Below are 16068 nucleotides of genomic sequence, written 5' to 3'. Positions count from 1 at the left end.
TTCATACAGTGTGTCTAGATTTTGTTAACTTTTGTACTATAACTTAAAAAAATGTCATTAAAATCTCCACGGAAATGATTAATTCTAATACATGCAAGGGTTATCTCTTGCAAATTAAAGAGTATACAGTTTTTTTTTGGGGGTAAAAAAAAAAAAAAGCTCAAAAGAGAATCTTGGGATGGTCTCATGCAGTTTTAACATATGGTTTTGCTGTTAATCAACCCTTGTGGAGGTTGGGCCATGCCCAAGGCATGGTCTCATTTTGAAAATTTCCTTCAAAAGCTATATTTCTGATAATTATTATATATAGCTTTTGTTTCATTTAGCTTCTCTCCCCCTCGTCTTGCTATATAAAATCTCAAGTTATAAATAAGCGGTTTATGCTTCTCTATAGCTTTTCGAATGTTTAGTGACGCGCATCTCACAGCACAGTGGGAGATGAAATGATCCATATAATTTACTTTGGGTAGGATAATCTGAGAACGTTTTAGATCGAAAACACCTCAAAGAAGATGGACTAATATAATTATTTAGTGCCTATTTCTTTATCTAAGCCAAATGCAGTTCCTAAGTTTAGTATAGTAAGTTTAGATACGTAATCATTTTTTGTCTCTTGCTTTGCGGCAACCCCAAACTTTACTGAACAATGTACTTTCCGATATATATCTAACAAAAGTTTTTTTCTTTAGTGATTGTTGTTAGGTGGTTAACACAAATGATGGTTAGTAAGTAAACCTTTAATTACACATGAAAAATGAGGCATATAGCAGCTCAATTATAAAGTAGTCCTAAAAGAGTTCCAAAGCAAACAACAAATAATGACTAAACAATGGACACATACCGCTTCACTAATTTGATCGATGTGCACAAACCTATATCAATGTCTATGTAAACAAATGAAGCTTTTGAGAGGTGGGTTCATACTTTTAGATGTTCTTCTCACAAAGCTTAGAAGGTAAGATTAAAGTAACAGAGCTAGCGCTTGGTGAACCAGCAAAAATTTTCGTTACAAAATAAAGTCGGCGATTCTAAAAGCCGCTTTGCCGGTTACATCCCGAATTCGGCGATGAAACCACCACGCACCACCGAGCCCAGAGAGTAAAATGGGCCCAAAGGCCCAAACCATGGCCCGGTCCAATAGGCCCATTAACCACTCCATATATGGCTGCAAATATAACCATAACCGTTAATATTTAGCCGTGTTACCTAATTTTTTTATTATTTTTTGAATTAAATTGAATTTTGGGAATTTACTTTCACCCATATACTTTTATCCGGGCGTTTCGCAACTCGAACTCAAATTCAAAATATTCAAAATATGTCCATTTCTACTCCATACTTTACTATTCAGATTCTAGTACATAGTTTGGCCGTTGTAGAGTATAGAATTTAGATCTAATCACTGGTTTGAGAAGATGAAAATAAGATCGAAGTGATTTTGGCCAAAAATTAAAAAAAAAACTTCAAATTTAACAACTAGCAAAGCACGTACATACACAAGAAGTAGCAACTTAAGCCTTAAAACATGAAGAGAAACATCCTAACAGCAATATTTGACCCCAAAAAACAAAAGAAATTCTCAACAAGCAACATCAATCCCATAGTGGCCACTTCTAGCAAACATGTATGTATGCAGGGGTTAATAATCAGTTAACGAAGAGATAGCGCAGCAAGAACCAAAATGAAACCACGGATGACTAACGTGGCATACAACACCATGGTGGCGAAGCCGCTGAGCCACCGAAATTGCCGGCACATCAGCCGCCCTCTTCTACCACGAATGAAAAGAAGGGATAGCGAAATTGCAGTGCCTGCAGCCGACAGAGCCACCCCGAGGATCAGCACTGTGGCAGTCGCTCGGCGGAGCTCGCGGGGCTTCACCAGGTCCGTCGTCCACAGGCCAAAGAGCGCGTTGGCGAGCGCGCGGCTGAAGGACGCGAATGCAGCTTTCGTGTTTAGTCTTTCGTTGCCATTGATCATCATCCTGCAGCATGAGAAGTTTGAAAGAGCATCAGGGAATCGGTTTAACAGCATATTGCAATTTTGACATAGACACCTAATTAATTAATTTTTGGAAAAGAAGTATTAGAGGGCATGACCAACGTTTAGCCCCCACATGCCACCGCATAGGTGTAGGACCCTCTCTATAATGTTTTTCTCCAAGGCTAAATATTTGTGTTTACACCATTTTAGCTTTTATTTAATTTGTATTTTAAATTAGAGGTTTCATTTGATTCCGATTTCAGGTTACCAACTGCTTTTCAGCTAAAAAAAATTGTGAATTTTAGTTGACAGATACTAGCTACTGAAAAAGTTTCAACAATTTTCCTCAAGTTTTTTTTTTTTGTGTAAAATTGAAATTTTAATAGAATTTGAATTTAAAACTTCGTATACTGATACTATATAAAATAATATAAAATAAATATTGTTATTTAAAAATTTAAGTTATTACATAAGGGTACATTTATATTTTACATTCAACAACCGGAGAACTTTGGTTTTCACAAAAAGAAATAATATGAGTTTAGTCAAACAAATGTTGAATATATATTGTTATTTAAAAATTTAAGTTATTACATAAGGGTACATTTATATTTTACATTCAACAACCGTAGAACTTTGGTTTTCACAAAAAGAAATAATATGAGTTTAGTCAAACAAATGTTGAATATGGCTAAATCTCAACTATTAGGGTTTGTAATAAAACGAAAGTTCTACGGTTGTTGAATGTAAAATATAAATGTACTATAAATATCCATTCAAATAAAACGACAATAAAATGCAAAATAATACAAAATCCAGGGACAAAAGATTATTAAATCACAAAATAAAGAAAGTGCTACAAAGGGTACCAATAGGAATAAAAACCCAACACATTTCACAATAATAAAGTAAGCAAATTAAGCTTACCAGTGAACTGAAGCAAAGGGAAGAGACACTTTATTTATTTATAAATGGTAAGAAGCCAAATTTTTTAAAAAGGGTTTAATTAATTATTTACCTCCGAAGCCGGTTTTGTGGCACTCTAATATTGTTCTCATTGGGAAAACCCAACGCATTAATCTCCTCCATTAAAATAAAAGATGGATTGAAGAGAGCTCTAAAACCCTTTCACAGTGGGATTTTTTTTCTCCTTTTTTTTCCTTTTTTAAAAAAAAAAAAAAAACCAAAGGAGCGAGGAGGAAAAGCCGAAAAAGGTGGCGTGTGTAAATACTAACAAGGTGAATAAATAAAGGTGCGAAGGGATTCGTAGGAGTATATGGACGGTCGAGATAGGTTGATGAGGATGAGCCAACGGCGGATGTAATGAAAGTTGATTATTGGACCCGCCCTTTTTCCGATAAGGCCCAGAAACCAGTGAGAGCTCATTTAGATAAATCCGGCCCAAAATCTATGTGGGCCTGAGGAGAGTAATAATTAAGCTTTTTTTTTTTTTTGGGTACAATGCAGAATACAAAATCAAAATTATTTTATTTATTTAAATATAAAAATATGGTGAAAAAAAAGTATTAATTAATAATTTTTGTCCATATAACGGAAAAAAGAAAAAAAAAAAATCTTTCACACGGGCCTTTCGAAAACAAGGTTCATGGGCCGTACATGGACTCACATTGTAACGGGCCCACTCTCCCAGCCCACCAGAAGTTCTCCGCGAACGGGGACCAATCAGAACGAAACGCTCTCCGTCCCGGTCCAATGGACCGGGTCCACGAAATAAAACTCCACCTCCCGATGCGTGCGCAACTGGAACCGTAGAATAACGGCGGAGTGGAGGGAGGTGATTTTTGTGTTGCAGCTGCTCCGGATCAATTTCTAAAACTCCTTTCGAAAAAAATATAATAAAAAAAATATTTTTTTATCGAGATTAATAATGATGGGGTGGATGAACTCCGTAAAAGTAATTTAATTATTTAGTAAGTTAGATGAGGTGGTGTAATTGTTACATTTTAGACCTTTTTGTGGCGAAGGGGCGGAGAGAGCGAGCAATGACGCTCGGGGGATCGTCGTCGTCGTCGTCGTCGTCGTCGAGCTTAGGGACGCACTCATACGGGGAGACCGCATACTGGGACGATCGCTACCGCAAGGACGGGGGCCCCTTCGACTGGTACCAAAAGTATGCGCCCCTCTCCCCTCTCTTCGACCTCTACCTCCGCCGCTCCCACCGCCTCCTCCTCGTCGGTTGCGGCAACTCAGGTCCCTTTCCTCTTCTTCTCCTTCTTCTTCTTCTTCTTCGTCTTTGGTTTTGGAGCATTTGGATGTGTATTTGGATCTCGGTGTGTGCGTGTTTTGGGTGAAGGGGGGGTGGGGTTCGGGGAGAAATTAGATCGGATTAAGGAGATTGAGAAACGATGAGAAACCCTATGATCTGATCTACTTAGTATGTAGATGAATTTATCCCGATTTGTAGCTTAATTTGTGATTTCTTTGTGCTGCTGCACTAGCATGTGATCTCTTGGATAATGTGTGCGCGTGTGGATTTAGACTCGGAGATCAAGTTATCCTTGCAAAAATAATTGTAACTGATTATGTGATTTCGTGGATGCTAGTCAATCTAGTTTGTAATTGCAACTATGGTGTAATAAATGTTCCGGACATAGAATTAGTGAGTAGCTGAAATGGCAATGTCGTGGTTGTCGAATCGCTGAAACAAGCACATTTCTAGTTGAGGTTATGGGGCGAATGCTTAGTAGCTCTAGTTAGCAGATATGCTGTATAGTTTGATGTTCCTACCCAGTGGAAGTTATAATCCTAATTTGAAATAGAGATTTTATTTTAATAATTTTGTTGCTAATCATGTATGTACTGGATTTGCACCACTGTTTACCTGTCCCAAAATAGAGTTTTGGATCAAAGTCCCAACAAGTTAGTTGTTGAACGTCTGCATCATTAATTGTGATGTCAGTTACCAAGAACTAGTGTGAAGGTTTCTGATGATCTACTGACACTGTCTTTCGCATGCCTGCGGAGTTGAGGTGCATGAGTTGTGACAATTTTATTGCATTCAATATAGTACATGTTATATATGATCCATTGCAGTTATGCTTTTACAAAATTATCCCGTTTCAAGTTAAAATGCTTCCAACTGTCAAACTTTACGTGCTATTGCATAGGATGCATAACCTGCTTTTTATATAATGTGCTTGCTTGATCTGGAAATCAAACAGTTTTGGGGGAAAGCATGGTTGATGATGGATATCAAGATATCATTAACATAGATATATCTACAGTGGTGATTGAAGCCATGCAACAAAAATACAAAGATAAGCCAGCCCTAAAGTGTATCTCTCTCTCTCTCTCTCTCTCTCTCTCTCTCTCTCTCTCTCTCTCTCCGGGCTTTCTCGGTGTGAATGTTACAACCACCCTGAGTATTCTCTATGAAAATTTTTGTACTTACTATTTCTTTTCCCAAACTGTTTTGGCAGATCTTAAAATGGACGTTCGAGACATGGCTGGTTTTGAATCTAATTCGTTTGATGGTGTCATTGATAAAGGTACTTACTGCATTCATGGGTTTTTAAAAGGTGCTCAAGCGTCTTTTTCTACCAATTGAATAGCTTATGATATCTGGTTTATTTCCCTATTGGAAAATTTTGTAACGTCTTTCTTCTTAGTTATGTATATGTCAGTTTATGACAACACCTCCTTGGATCTTGAAACCTGTTCATATAAGATTCTTAGGCCTAATTTATGTTTTGTTTGCAGGAACTCTCGACTCCATCATGGTGAGTTATAATTGGCTAGTATACTCTGCATTTTTATTTGGAACATTGCTAATTAATCCATTCTGTCAACTTATAGTGTGGGCATAATGCACATGAAAATGCAACTAAGATGCTGGAGGAGGTTGCCAGGTACTAAATCATCATGCAAGAACTGATGTTTATCATACGTGAGATTGAAGTCTTAGTTGTTGTTTTATGTTTTGTTTGGACCCTGTGATTTGTTCTCTTTTAGATTTTAGTTTATCTTACTTCTGTCAACTTTTCTCTACCATCTAACAGAGTTCTCAAGGACAAAGGAGTTTACATCCTGGTGCTTTTCTCTTCTATCAAGTAGTTCCTTATTATTTGGTGTTTCTTTCAAGACTAGGCAATAACATGTCTCTCCAACTTATCTGACTTATTTTTGTGATATAGATTACGTATGGAGATCCAAGTTATCGATTGTGTGTACTGAAGAACTTGGACACGTGGACAATAAATATGCATGTAATAGGTTAGTCAACACCACTTCTAGTGCTTGTTTACTTCTTTTAGATCAATTTGTGGATTCTCATTACTTATGGAATATCCAATTTTTTGGTTTGATATTTACCTTATCTTCTTTATACTGCATCAGTATCTAGATACGTGTGCTGTGGCCTTTTGTCCGAGAAAAATCGTGAGGCCAATTATCTGTATATATTTGCTTCTCATTGTAATTTTTCTAGTTCCTTTTTTTAAAAATTTCATTTCAATGACTCAAGCTCCATGTCCGCTTCATGTTTCTATTTCTGCTGTCAATGTTGTAGTTTTCTCTATTGAATATGCTTTGATTAGTTGGAGTAGACAAAATTTTCTCTTATGTGTTAAGATGGTACTCCATCTGAACAAAAGTAATGTTAAAACATATTACAGTCGCAGACATGTTACAGTGATGTATTGTTCACATAATTATATTACTATTTGGATGATATTTAATAAGCTGCAAGGAATAATAGGTAAATCATAGAAAATGAGAAGCTTCATGATATGGACCATATCAAATCAATCAATGTAAGAAGTTTGACTTACCTCTACCATGACCTTTCAGTATGGCACTGTTATTAAAATGGCAGTCAATTGGAAAGTCGAAGATATGAACAGAATTTATTCAACAGAATCATTTAGCTGGAAATTTACCTGCAATAATTTTGGGAAGCTAGTTTCTTGGTTTCGTAATTTAATTATGGCGAATAACTTTTTGAAGTGCTTATTTTTTTTTTTGTTTGTGAATGTAAGGTTTAAATCAGGGCTTTTGTTGTTGTGTTGATCTTCCCAGATGTTTCTGTATGATGTTTCTTTGTACGAAGTTCATGCTATGAACTGGTGGTGTGAACTGCCACCAGAGAAGCATCCCGCTGTAGCTCTTCAGAGGCGGTTCTCACCACCATTTTAATATGCAATATTTCCTTCTTTCAATGTTTACACTGGACATAGTACTGTCTCCTTATGTTAATTAGAATTGTAACTGATGAATATATTTGGGGGTATTGTAGACAGATTGGACAGAAGTCCGGAGCAGAAAAGTTGGGAACTAACCAAACCATTGCGGCTAAACGAAGATGGAACCTCTGTGGCTGCACTTCTCGGTTCGAACCCAGATGTTCATTATATTTACGTCTGTATTAAGGTAGAAGCCATTCAAATCCACATTGTTTCGTTTCTCATTCCTCGATGTGATTGTTGTAGTAGCCTAATTCGTGAACTTTATAAACAAGTAGTTTTGTTCTCTGTTTCTCAGGATGAATCTCTGCGGCAGAAGCGGAATAACAACAGAGTTGATCGTGAAGCCAAAGTAGGATAACTATTGTGTATCTTCGTGGCTAATAATGGAGGAGGAAACTTGTTGTATTTCATAATTTAATTCAATTTTGGGAAGCAGATGATCTTCTTCTTCTCCTTCTTCAAATTAGTCGTAGTGAAAACTGTGAGGCCAGATTTTGGTTATATATTGTTGTATACATTCATTTGTTACTTGTGGCTATGTACCTGCTGCTAGTTTTAGGAGCCTGGTCCAAAGGCTTCCTTTGATCTGCCGGATTTCGCGATTTGTAGGGAGGCTGTTTTCTGTAATTTTGCTACTTATTAGACTAATAATATATTATTACTTAACGCCTTCACGGTTGGTTTGGGTGTTATTCGCATTCAAAAATTTTGTCATATAACAATAATATTGTCTACATAAATATATGTGCGTATAATCACGTATCATGTGCTTGGTTCAGCAGCTTCATGAGCAGAAGCCGAAACGGAAGAGAGAGAGACAGAGACAGAGAGCGCCATGCCCTCGTCCTCGTCGCTCTTCTCGTCCCTGACAGACGCTCGGTCAGCGGTCAGCAGCAGCAGCAGGCAGGGCGCGCGAAACGGTGTGTGTGTCTCCGACGCAGGGGTGTCGAGCCTGAAGGTGCCGTGGGGGGCGGGACCCGCGCGCTGGACTCGGCCATCGAGCGGACAAGCGGTTACGGCCTCTGCTGGGCGCGTGCGATCCGGGAGGTTCTCGCGGTAGCCGGCCGTCCGCATCCCGCTCCGCTACCTGGAGAAGCGCCGCCCCCGCCTCCGCCTCCCCCTCCGCGTGCCGACCTTCCTCCGCCGCTACCCCAACCTCTTCGAGCTCTACCCGGACCGCATCCGGCCCTCCTCCCCCTCCCCGGCCGTCCCCTTCCTCCGCCCGTCCCCCTCCCTCCTCTCCTTCCTCGCCCTCCGCGACCGCCTCCTCTCCCTCCACGAGCCCCTCCTCCTCGCCAAGCTCGTCAAGCTCCTCATGATGTCCCGCCACCGCGCCCTCCCCGCCGACAAGCTCCTCTGCGTCAAGCGCGACTTCGGCTTCCCCGACGACCTCCTCACCTCCCTCGTCCCCGCCCACCCGGACCTCCTCCGCCTCTCCGGCCACCCCGGCCACGGCCCCTGCTTCGTCGAGCTCGTCGCCTGGGACCACTCCTACGCCCGCTCCGCCGTCGAGGCCCGCGCCGACGCCGAGTCCGAGCTCACCGGCGTCCGCATGCGCCCCAACTTCGCCGTCCGCCTCCCCAGGGGCTTCTACCTCAAGAAGGAGATGCGCGAGTGGGCGCGCGACTGGCTCGAGCTCCCCTACATCTCCCCCTACGCCGACGCCTCCGCCCTCCACCCGGCCTCGCGCGAGATGGAGAAGCGCGCCGTGGGGTTGCTCCACGAGCTGCTCTCCCTCACCCTCCACAAGCGCGCCGCGGTCCCCATCCTCGGCAAGTTCTGCGACGAGTTCCGCCTCTCCAACGCCTTCGCCAGCGCCTTCACCCGCCACCCCGGCATCTTCTACGTCTCGCTCAAGGGCGGGATCAAGACGGCGATGCTGCGCGAGGCCTACGACGAGCTCGGGGAGCTCGTCGACCGCGATCCGCTGCTGGCGATCAAGGATAAGTTCGTGGAGATGATGGAGGAGGGGCACAGGGATTACATGGAGGCGATGAAGAGGCGGAAGGAGGAGTTGGAGAGGGACTTGGAGCTGATGGCTGCAAAGAACGCTGCTGAGACGGGCGACGGCGGTGAGACGTCGTAATGCACACCACCTGTTTGTTCTTCTGTCTCACAAGGAGGAGGAAAAGAAGAAGGAGAGCTGTCATTGTATTTGTACAGAGGCGTGAGAGTGGGGATTTGCTACGAGTTCGGAGCAAGCAGATTTGCTTGAATCGTCAGATGGATGGGGATGTGATTTGAATTATTCATCATTGATTCTCTAACAGGAGTAGTAGATCAATGCCCGGAGTTTATCTTTGTTGAGGCATTCGATTCAGATGCAGACAGAACCTTTGTAAGTTGTTAACACTTTTATTACTTGAGCTTCTTATCTATAGACCATTTTGATTTCTTATAATGTTCAGTAACCTTTGCATGACGGTATTACCGATTTACCACTCCCCATGTGAATCTTCTTACTAACTTTGTGCTGGATCAAGTTCGTTAGGTCATTGCTTGTGTGCTAGTTCAACTTTGGTCGCGTGCATCATGTTTTAACCTGTTAGTTGAATGTAATGTGGAAACCCCAGCAAGACAAGTATATATGCCAAAGTCTCCGTCTGCGATTTTGTGACTTGCTTAGGTCTAAATGACTCTTCTGACAATCACTGACTTGCTTAGGTCTAAATGACTCATCTGACAATCACAACCAGGTAGGCATTAGCCACTGATTACCATACTTGTTCCTTTCTCTGTACATCTATTTACTCGTCTTAAAGAAGTTTGATGCAGTTGGGGAACTGGTGGTACTTTTGTACGTTGATCCTTCACTGCTTTCGAACAGCTCTATCAGTAACCACTATTTGAGGGCTTTAGAATGGGTTGGACTGTGAGATTCAGAATATAGAAGGGGAAGGACTCTTTTGTTGTTGTTGTTGTTGTTGTTGCTGTTGCTGCTTTGTGCCTTAAGAAAAGTACATGAAAGGAGCAAAAGTATTAAAATCTTGGACGATGTATTAAGTGTTTGTTTTGTATGCGGACACCAATTTTGGCTTGTTTGAGAAGGGTTGTTAACAATTCAAAGCCAATTTTGGCGTTCCATCCGTTCGACAAGATGGTAGACATGGATTGTTGTGGTTCTAAGTTGCTATTCAAATACGCATCTCAGCTTTAAGCTGTTACCATATCTTTACTAGTAGATACCTTCCAGCTGAACTAATTATATGCCGCACATCTTTACACTGGAGAGTCTGAATGAAATGAAATTTCTACCACTTCGTAAACGAAGAGATCAGCTTTCAGAATAAGTACTCTGTGCTCATCTACTGCTAAATTTTCTGTGCAATTTCACATTAATTGTGTGCTTAAATTTCCTGTTGTTGCTTGTTATAGTGAGCACAGATTCCCCCATGATAGAGCCACCATTTGTCTACTTTCAAAATCTGTCCGGCTATTGGTCTCTCTCTTGAGCTGAAATATCCTTTTTCTGGTGTGATCAGAAAAGAAGATACTGTGGGAAGGTACATACAACCTACTCAACCCGCATGATATGCTATCTCAATTAGTTAAATGGGAAAAGATGCATAATTGTGGAGATGAGTCGCCCAATTTAGGAAAGGAATTGAGGAATACCATGATTGTTTTGCACATTTCTCCTTTGAACCAGTAGTGTTATCTCGTGGATTCAGCTGTCACCTTTTCTCGATCCGAAGTTAACTAGTTTAGTTCTTTTTTTTTTCTTTTTTTTTTTTAAATTACAAAACTAATATGGGAATCGAAAAAGAGAAAAAAAAAAGAAAGATGCACTGTTTAATGATATGCCTTTCCAGCGATATTCCATACTTGCTGGGAAATGGGATGGCAGGTCAGATCGGTTAATTTGAAGGCTTTTATTATGGTCGAAATATTCGAAGCCCTTTTTCAAAATTCCCTCTTTCTCGTTGGAAAGGATATTAACTTTGACTTGCTCCAGACCGGCCCGGGTTAGAGTCAAAGGCGTAACACGCACGAAGATCTTTGAGAACATTAAAAAAAATTATTAGATTGTGAAATTTGAATAATTGATAATTTTTAAATTTTAAATTAAAAAAATTATAATAAATTAAAATTTGAGAATTAAGATGTGACATATATTATAATTTGAGTATCAGAGATTCAGAATAGGCCTCATTTTATATCCTCAACCTTTTTTTTTTTTAAATATTAGTCCTATATTCTTGGTCAAATTCACCTATTCGGCTTTGTTGGACGGCGGTACGAGACATGAACGAGCCACACGTATTTGGAGTCTTACAATCCCACTGAAAGTTAAAGTTTTCGTGTCGCTGCTTCTCAAGAAAAGAATCCTCACAAGAGATAGGCTTGTCAAGCGAGGGTGGATTCAGGATCCAACCTGTGTGCTTTGTGGGATGGAGGTTGAATCAGCGGATCATCTATTCACCAAGTGTGTATTTGGTAAGTTTGTATAGGTGACAGGGGTGGAAGACATCCAAGCTCTTGATCTGGGGGTCGATGTGAACCTAGTTTGGGACAGGTGGAGGGAGAAAAACACACATCTGAACAAGCGCTCCGGTCTTATTGACCTAATAATGATGGATTATCTGGAAGGCCAGGAACGATATGATCTTTCGGAATATCTGGCCTAACCCAGGGATAGCGGTAAACAGTCTCAAGAAACTGCTGAAGGAGTGGGAACCGCTGCTCGGATCAATTTAGTACTTTTGTACCTTTTTTTTTTTTTTTTAACCTTGCCTTGACCATTCCGCGGGGCCTAGTTGCCCCACACTTGTAGCTTAATTCACCAAATCAATGAATGAAGCGGGTAGCGTGCTACCTTCCTCTCAAAAAAAAAAAATATATTAGTCCTATATTATTTAATGTGGTGAAGTAAATTTTTATTATTCTTAATGGTTAGTTTATAGTGAATCCAATTAAATAATAAACATTAATTTATTTTAAATTTTTATTTTTTATTACTAAATAAATATGTTGAATAATTTTTATAATTTATTACTCTTTTCTGTATTTTTTTTAATATATAAAGTTTTAATTTAAAAAATAAAAAGTTAATATGAGACCTAAGTTATTATTATTGTACGTAAAGGCCGTTACAAGTTTCAAAGGCTCGTCACTTTGAAGAACAGCATGACACGTTTCGGTGGCAACGGGCAGTGGGTACGGATCCATGTACACATCCCTCATCTTTCGACAAATAAAATAACAAACCTGCTGCCACGACGCCATCCACGTGTCTCCACGTGCTCGAAACGTGTCGCCACTTTTAATCTGCTATAAAAATGAGAAGCCCAAACCCAGTTCCAAAAACCATTTCTCGGAATTAATAGAAGTAGCTAGAAGTGTGTAGTAGCTAGTTAGTTAGTAATCACCAGTAAGACTAGTACGTGTTGAAGAAGTAGTTGGATCGATCGATCAGGTTGGGAAGAAGCCATGCCGGGGCTGACGATCGGAGACACCATCCCCAACCTGGCGTTGGAGACCACCCACGGCAAGATCAGAATCCACGAGTTCGTCGGCGACGGCTATGCCATCGTCTTCTCCCACCCCGGTACGGATGAAGTGGCTACTTGTTAGTTCGTGCATGCTATATATATATATATACACATGCATGCTTCGTACGTGTAGAAGCACTTCCACTAGCTCGTAGCGTTTCTTCTTTAATTTTCAGTAATAGTTTTGGGGAATCTTTGACTGGATTTCGCAGGGGACTTCACGCCGGTGTGCACGACGGAGCTGGGGAAGATGGCGGCGTACGCGGCGGAGTTCGAGAAGCGCGGGGTGAAGCTGCTGGGACTGTCGTGCGACAGCGTCGAGTCGCACAAGGAGTGGATCAAAGACATCGAGGCCTACACGGTGATCGATCAAAATTAATCAATTGGCCAATCATTTTATCTAATATATATATATATATAGAGNCACAAGGAGTGGATCAAAGACATCGAGGCCTACACGGTGATCGATCAAAATTAATCAATTGGCCAATCATTTTATCTAATATATATATATATATAGAGAGAGAGAGAAAGAGCGAGTTTTCGGTTACTATACTATCAATCGTATCAATAGTATCACATGCTCGATATTATCGATTTTTTTGTTCGTTAAATCTATTCTTTGATTATTCTTATCTATTAGATTATTAGATTGTAGATTGTACTATATATTTAACAACTACTCACTTAACCTTACTAACTAACCGTACGTCTGTTCATCCAAGAACTAAAAAAATCTAATAACACCAAGCATTTTGTATTTTGTATTATTAATAGTATAGCAACTTAATTCTATATATATATATATTTATTTATTTAATTTTCATTTGGTACCATATATATTGCTGCCCAGTAATTAATTTCAGCACTTTTTTTTTTCCTATTTTTGGGGAAAATATTTGAGTACAGCCGGGTTGCCATGTAACATATCCGATAGCGGCGGATCCGAAGGGGGAGGTGATCAAAGAGCTGAACATGGTGGACCCGGACGAGAAGGACTCCAAGGGGAAGGCACTTCCGTCGAGGGCTCTCCATATTGTGGGACCTGATAAGCGGGTACTTTTTTTAATTTAAACCCGCTTTTGCAGTTTAAATTCTAATGATTGGAAATCTTATGCATGAACTTGAGGCTTTGGTATGGATTAACGTTACTAAAAAAACCTGTTCAGTATTCGGATTTTAGGTGCCTTTTTAGTGGTTTAATTTCGCGGAGCTTCTTAATCAAACCAATTCCTTAATGAAAAAGTCCATAGTATTTTTTTTTTTTTTTTGAGAAATAGGTAGCACGCTACCCGCTTCGTTTATTTTATTTAGAAATAAACTTATCTGGAAATGTGAATGAACTAGGATTCGAACTTGGGTCTCGAATACCAACCACAAAGTCCAGAGTATTTATTATAATAGAAAGGTGGTATTTGTATCTCATGAGATTAACGGGCAGAAAGGACTTTGGGGTACCTATCCATCCTTAGGTATTACATGCAAAATTGTGCAAACAGAGACGAGAGTCAAGGCCGTGCGCCATATGGCAGTTAAATTTTGTCAGAATCTGAAGCAACAGGGCTTCAAATCTGAAACCATTATCAAATTCTTTGTTACTTGCTCTAACAATTGATTAGAGTAGGTATCTTCTCAGAATTTTGATGTACAGGTTTTGCTAGTACTGGTATGCCTACTAAGGTATATGGGGATGTCTCTGTTGGCGAAGATTGTATGTGATGAAGTGATAAAATATTTGAGAATACAAGTCTACTGCCCTTCATACAAGTTGTAACTCTTAGAGAGTTTCTTTTCTTTTCTTTTTTTCTTTCAGTTTTTTAGTTTTATTTTTAAAAAATAGGGAAGGAGTGATAAGATTGGTAGAAAAAAGGTGGCCCTTCTACAGAGTAGTGGCATTCAAATCCCATTTTGAGTTGTAGTTCTAGCGCAATTCAAAATTTGTATATGAAAAGCATTAGTTCTGAATTAAGCACATGATTGTCGTACGTCACATGATTGTAACACAATGTAAGATAACACATTTCAAATTCAAATTATATAATAAGGGTTTAAATTTTTTTTTTTTTAAAAAAAAACAATTAATGCGGCCTAGTTTCTTTTGCCAACCTTAGATAAGAAGTACTGCTTGTAAAGATCGAGCTTCTGGATTACGGAAGAATCGTTTCTATTCTTGTGAGAGTTGCTTCGTACAACAACTAGTTAATTACTAGCTACTACACATAGCTTCCTTTCTTCTCAATTGGATTTACCCGAACCACGTACCCTCAGGTGAAGGCGAGCTTTCTGTATCCGGCGTCGACGGGGCGCAACATGGATGAGGTGTTGAGGGTGGTGGACTCGGTGCAGAAGGCGGCAAAGCACAAGGTGGCGACCCCTGCGAATTGGAAGCCCGGCGAGCCCGTCGTGATCGGGCCCAGCGTGACCGACGAGGAGGCCAAGAAAATGTTCCCCAACGGATGGGAGACTGCTGATCTCCCCTCCAAGAAGGGATACCTACGCTTCACCAACGTCTAAACCCATACATATATCTATGCACAAGTTAAAAATAGGTCGAGTTAATACATAATATCAAATGTTATGGACGTAGTGTACTACCTGTAAGTCTATATATGTGTGTGTTTTTATGTATATGTATGCTTGTGCTGTGTGCGCTGAGGTGCATGGATTGCAAAGAGACTAGTTCGACTCTTTTTAACTTCCATTTTGGGATCTGAATGTTAAGCGCGTACGTATCTGGCTTATGTTGCAAATGTTGATGTTAACGTAGAACTTTAATTTCCAGCTTGTTGATCTGATTCTATTGCAGTGTGAGGAATAGTGCACGGCATGCAGGTTCTGCGCAAATTGTGTTTGGTACTTCTGGTTAAGATTTCTTGCTTAGGATTTTTACCTGAGTTGTTATTAGAAAAACAGAGAGAGATTAGATTTTAGGGACAGGTAATGAGATGTAAATTTTAGATAGAAAGAGAGTAATCCTACTGCATATGCATTGATTCAAATAATTTTCTGAACGCTTGAGATGTGATTTGTTAGCTCACGAACTTGTAATTAAAGACTAATATAACTACTAGTTCTTTTATTGAAGTTTGTGTGTAATTAAATAAGGGCTCAATTGAGGCTTGTGATGTGGTAGTTCTCAAATTAAATTTGTAGTAATTATTGGCTAAATTTTTTAAATGGTTCAAATTAAGTTTGCACTAAGTGGTGATGCCGTTGATAGGTGTTAAGATAGTAATATAGTAATATAGTAATATTTTAGTTTATGACGTGAAAATAATTAGATGTTGCACTACTGCTGTGTTAACGGTACATTATAATAATGTAAAAATTTTAGTCAGAAATTATGATAGGATATTACAGTTTAAGGATTAAAATGTTTATAATTTAGA

General features: G+C 39.8%; 3 protein-coding genes across 4 annotated transcripts; all 3 read left to right on the top strand.

Annotated features, from left to right (window-relative positions):
- On the top strand, positions 3928–7853 carry LOC109709728 (methyltransferase-like protein 13). 2 transcript variants are annotated; one of them, XM_020232058.1, is made up of 9 exons: positions 3937–4194; positions 5166–5279; positions 5424–5492; positions 5704–5723; positions 5800–5852; positions 6003–6033; positions 6138–6216; positions 7238–7371; positions 7483–7853. In XM_020232058.1, exons 1-9 carry the CDS (start codon positions 3987–3989, stop codon positions 7543–7545), a joined length of 771 nt encoding a protein of 256 aa, XP_020087647.1. In that variant the 5' UTR covers positions 3937–3986; the 3' UTR covers positions 7546–7853. The 2 variants fall into 2 exon arrangements, with proteins under 2 accessions (XP_020087648.1, XP_020087647.1); XM_020232059.1 differs by lacking the exons at positions 7238–7371; positions 7483–7853 and adding an exon at positions 6981–7083 and having other exon boundaries at positions 3928–4194.
- LOC109708668 (protein ROOT PRIMORDIUM DEFECTIVE 1) lies at positions 8023–10362 on the top strand. Its single transcript, XM_020230484.1, is given in 4 exon segments — positions 8023–8152; positions 8155–8258; positions 8260–9525; positions 10015–10362. Coding segments are annotated over 3 exon segments (1248 nt in total). The 3' UTR covers positions 9274–9525; positions 10015–10362.
- LOC109709439 (1-Cys peroxiredoxin PER1) lies at positions 12509–15390 on the top strand. The gene is made up of 4 exons (XM_020231685.1): positions 12509–12735; positions 12892–13040; positions 13589–13735; positions 14948–15390. The coding sequence occupies exons 1-4, from the start codon at positions 12618–12620 to the stop codon at positions 15191–15193; spliced, it is 660 nt and encodes a 219-aa protein (XP_020087274.1). The 5' UTR covers positions 12509–12617; the 3' UTR covers positions 15194–15390.

This window comes from Ananas comosus, linkage group 4, assembly GCF_001540865.1.
Source record: "Ananas comosus cultivar F153 linkage group 4, ASM154086v1, whole genome shotgun sequence".
Taxonomy (NCBI): domain Eukaryota; kingdom Viridiplantae; phylum Streptophyta; class Magnoliopsida; order Poales; family Bromeliaceae; genus Ananas; species Ananas comosus.
This window is presented reverse-complemented; position numbering and strand designations above follow the sequence as displayed.

Excerpts from the sequence above, each read along its gene's own strand:
- LOC109709728 (XM_020232058.1), top strand. The coding sequence starts at position 3,987 with ATGACGCTCGGGGGATCGTCGTCGTCGTCGTCGTCGTCGTCGAGCTTA. Across the intron at positions 5,724-5,799 it reads GAACTCTCGACTCCATCATG|TGTGGGCATAATGCACATGA; the intron begins GTGAGTTATAAT and ends GTCAACTTATAG. Across the intron at positions 7,372-7,482 it reads ATATTTACGTCTGTATTAAG|GATGAATCTCTGCGGCAGAA; the intron begins GTAGAAGCCATT and ends TCTGTTTCTCAG.
- LOC109709439 (XM_020231685.1), top strand. The coding sequence starts at position 12,618 with ATGCCGGGGCTGACGATCGGAGACACCATCCCCAACCTGGCGTTGGAG. Across the intron at positions 13,041-13,588 it reads AAGACATCGAGGCCTACACG|CCGGGTTGCCATGTAACATA; the intron begins GTGATCGATCAA and ends ATTTGAGTACAG. Across the intron at positions 13,736-14,947 it reads TTGTGGGACCTGATAAGCGG|GTGAAGGCGAGCTTTCTGTA; the intron begins GTACTTTTTTTA and ends ACGTACCCTCAG.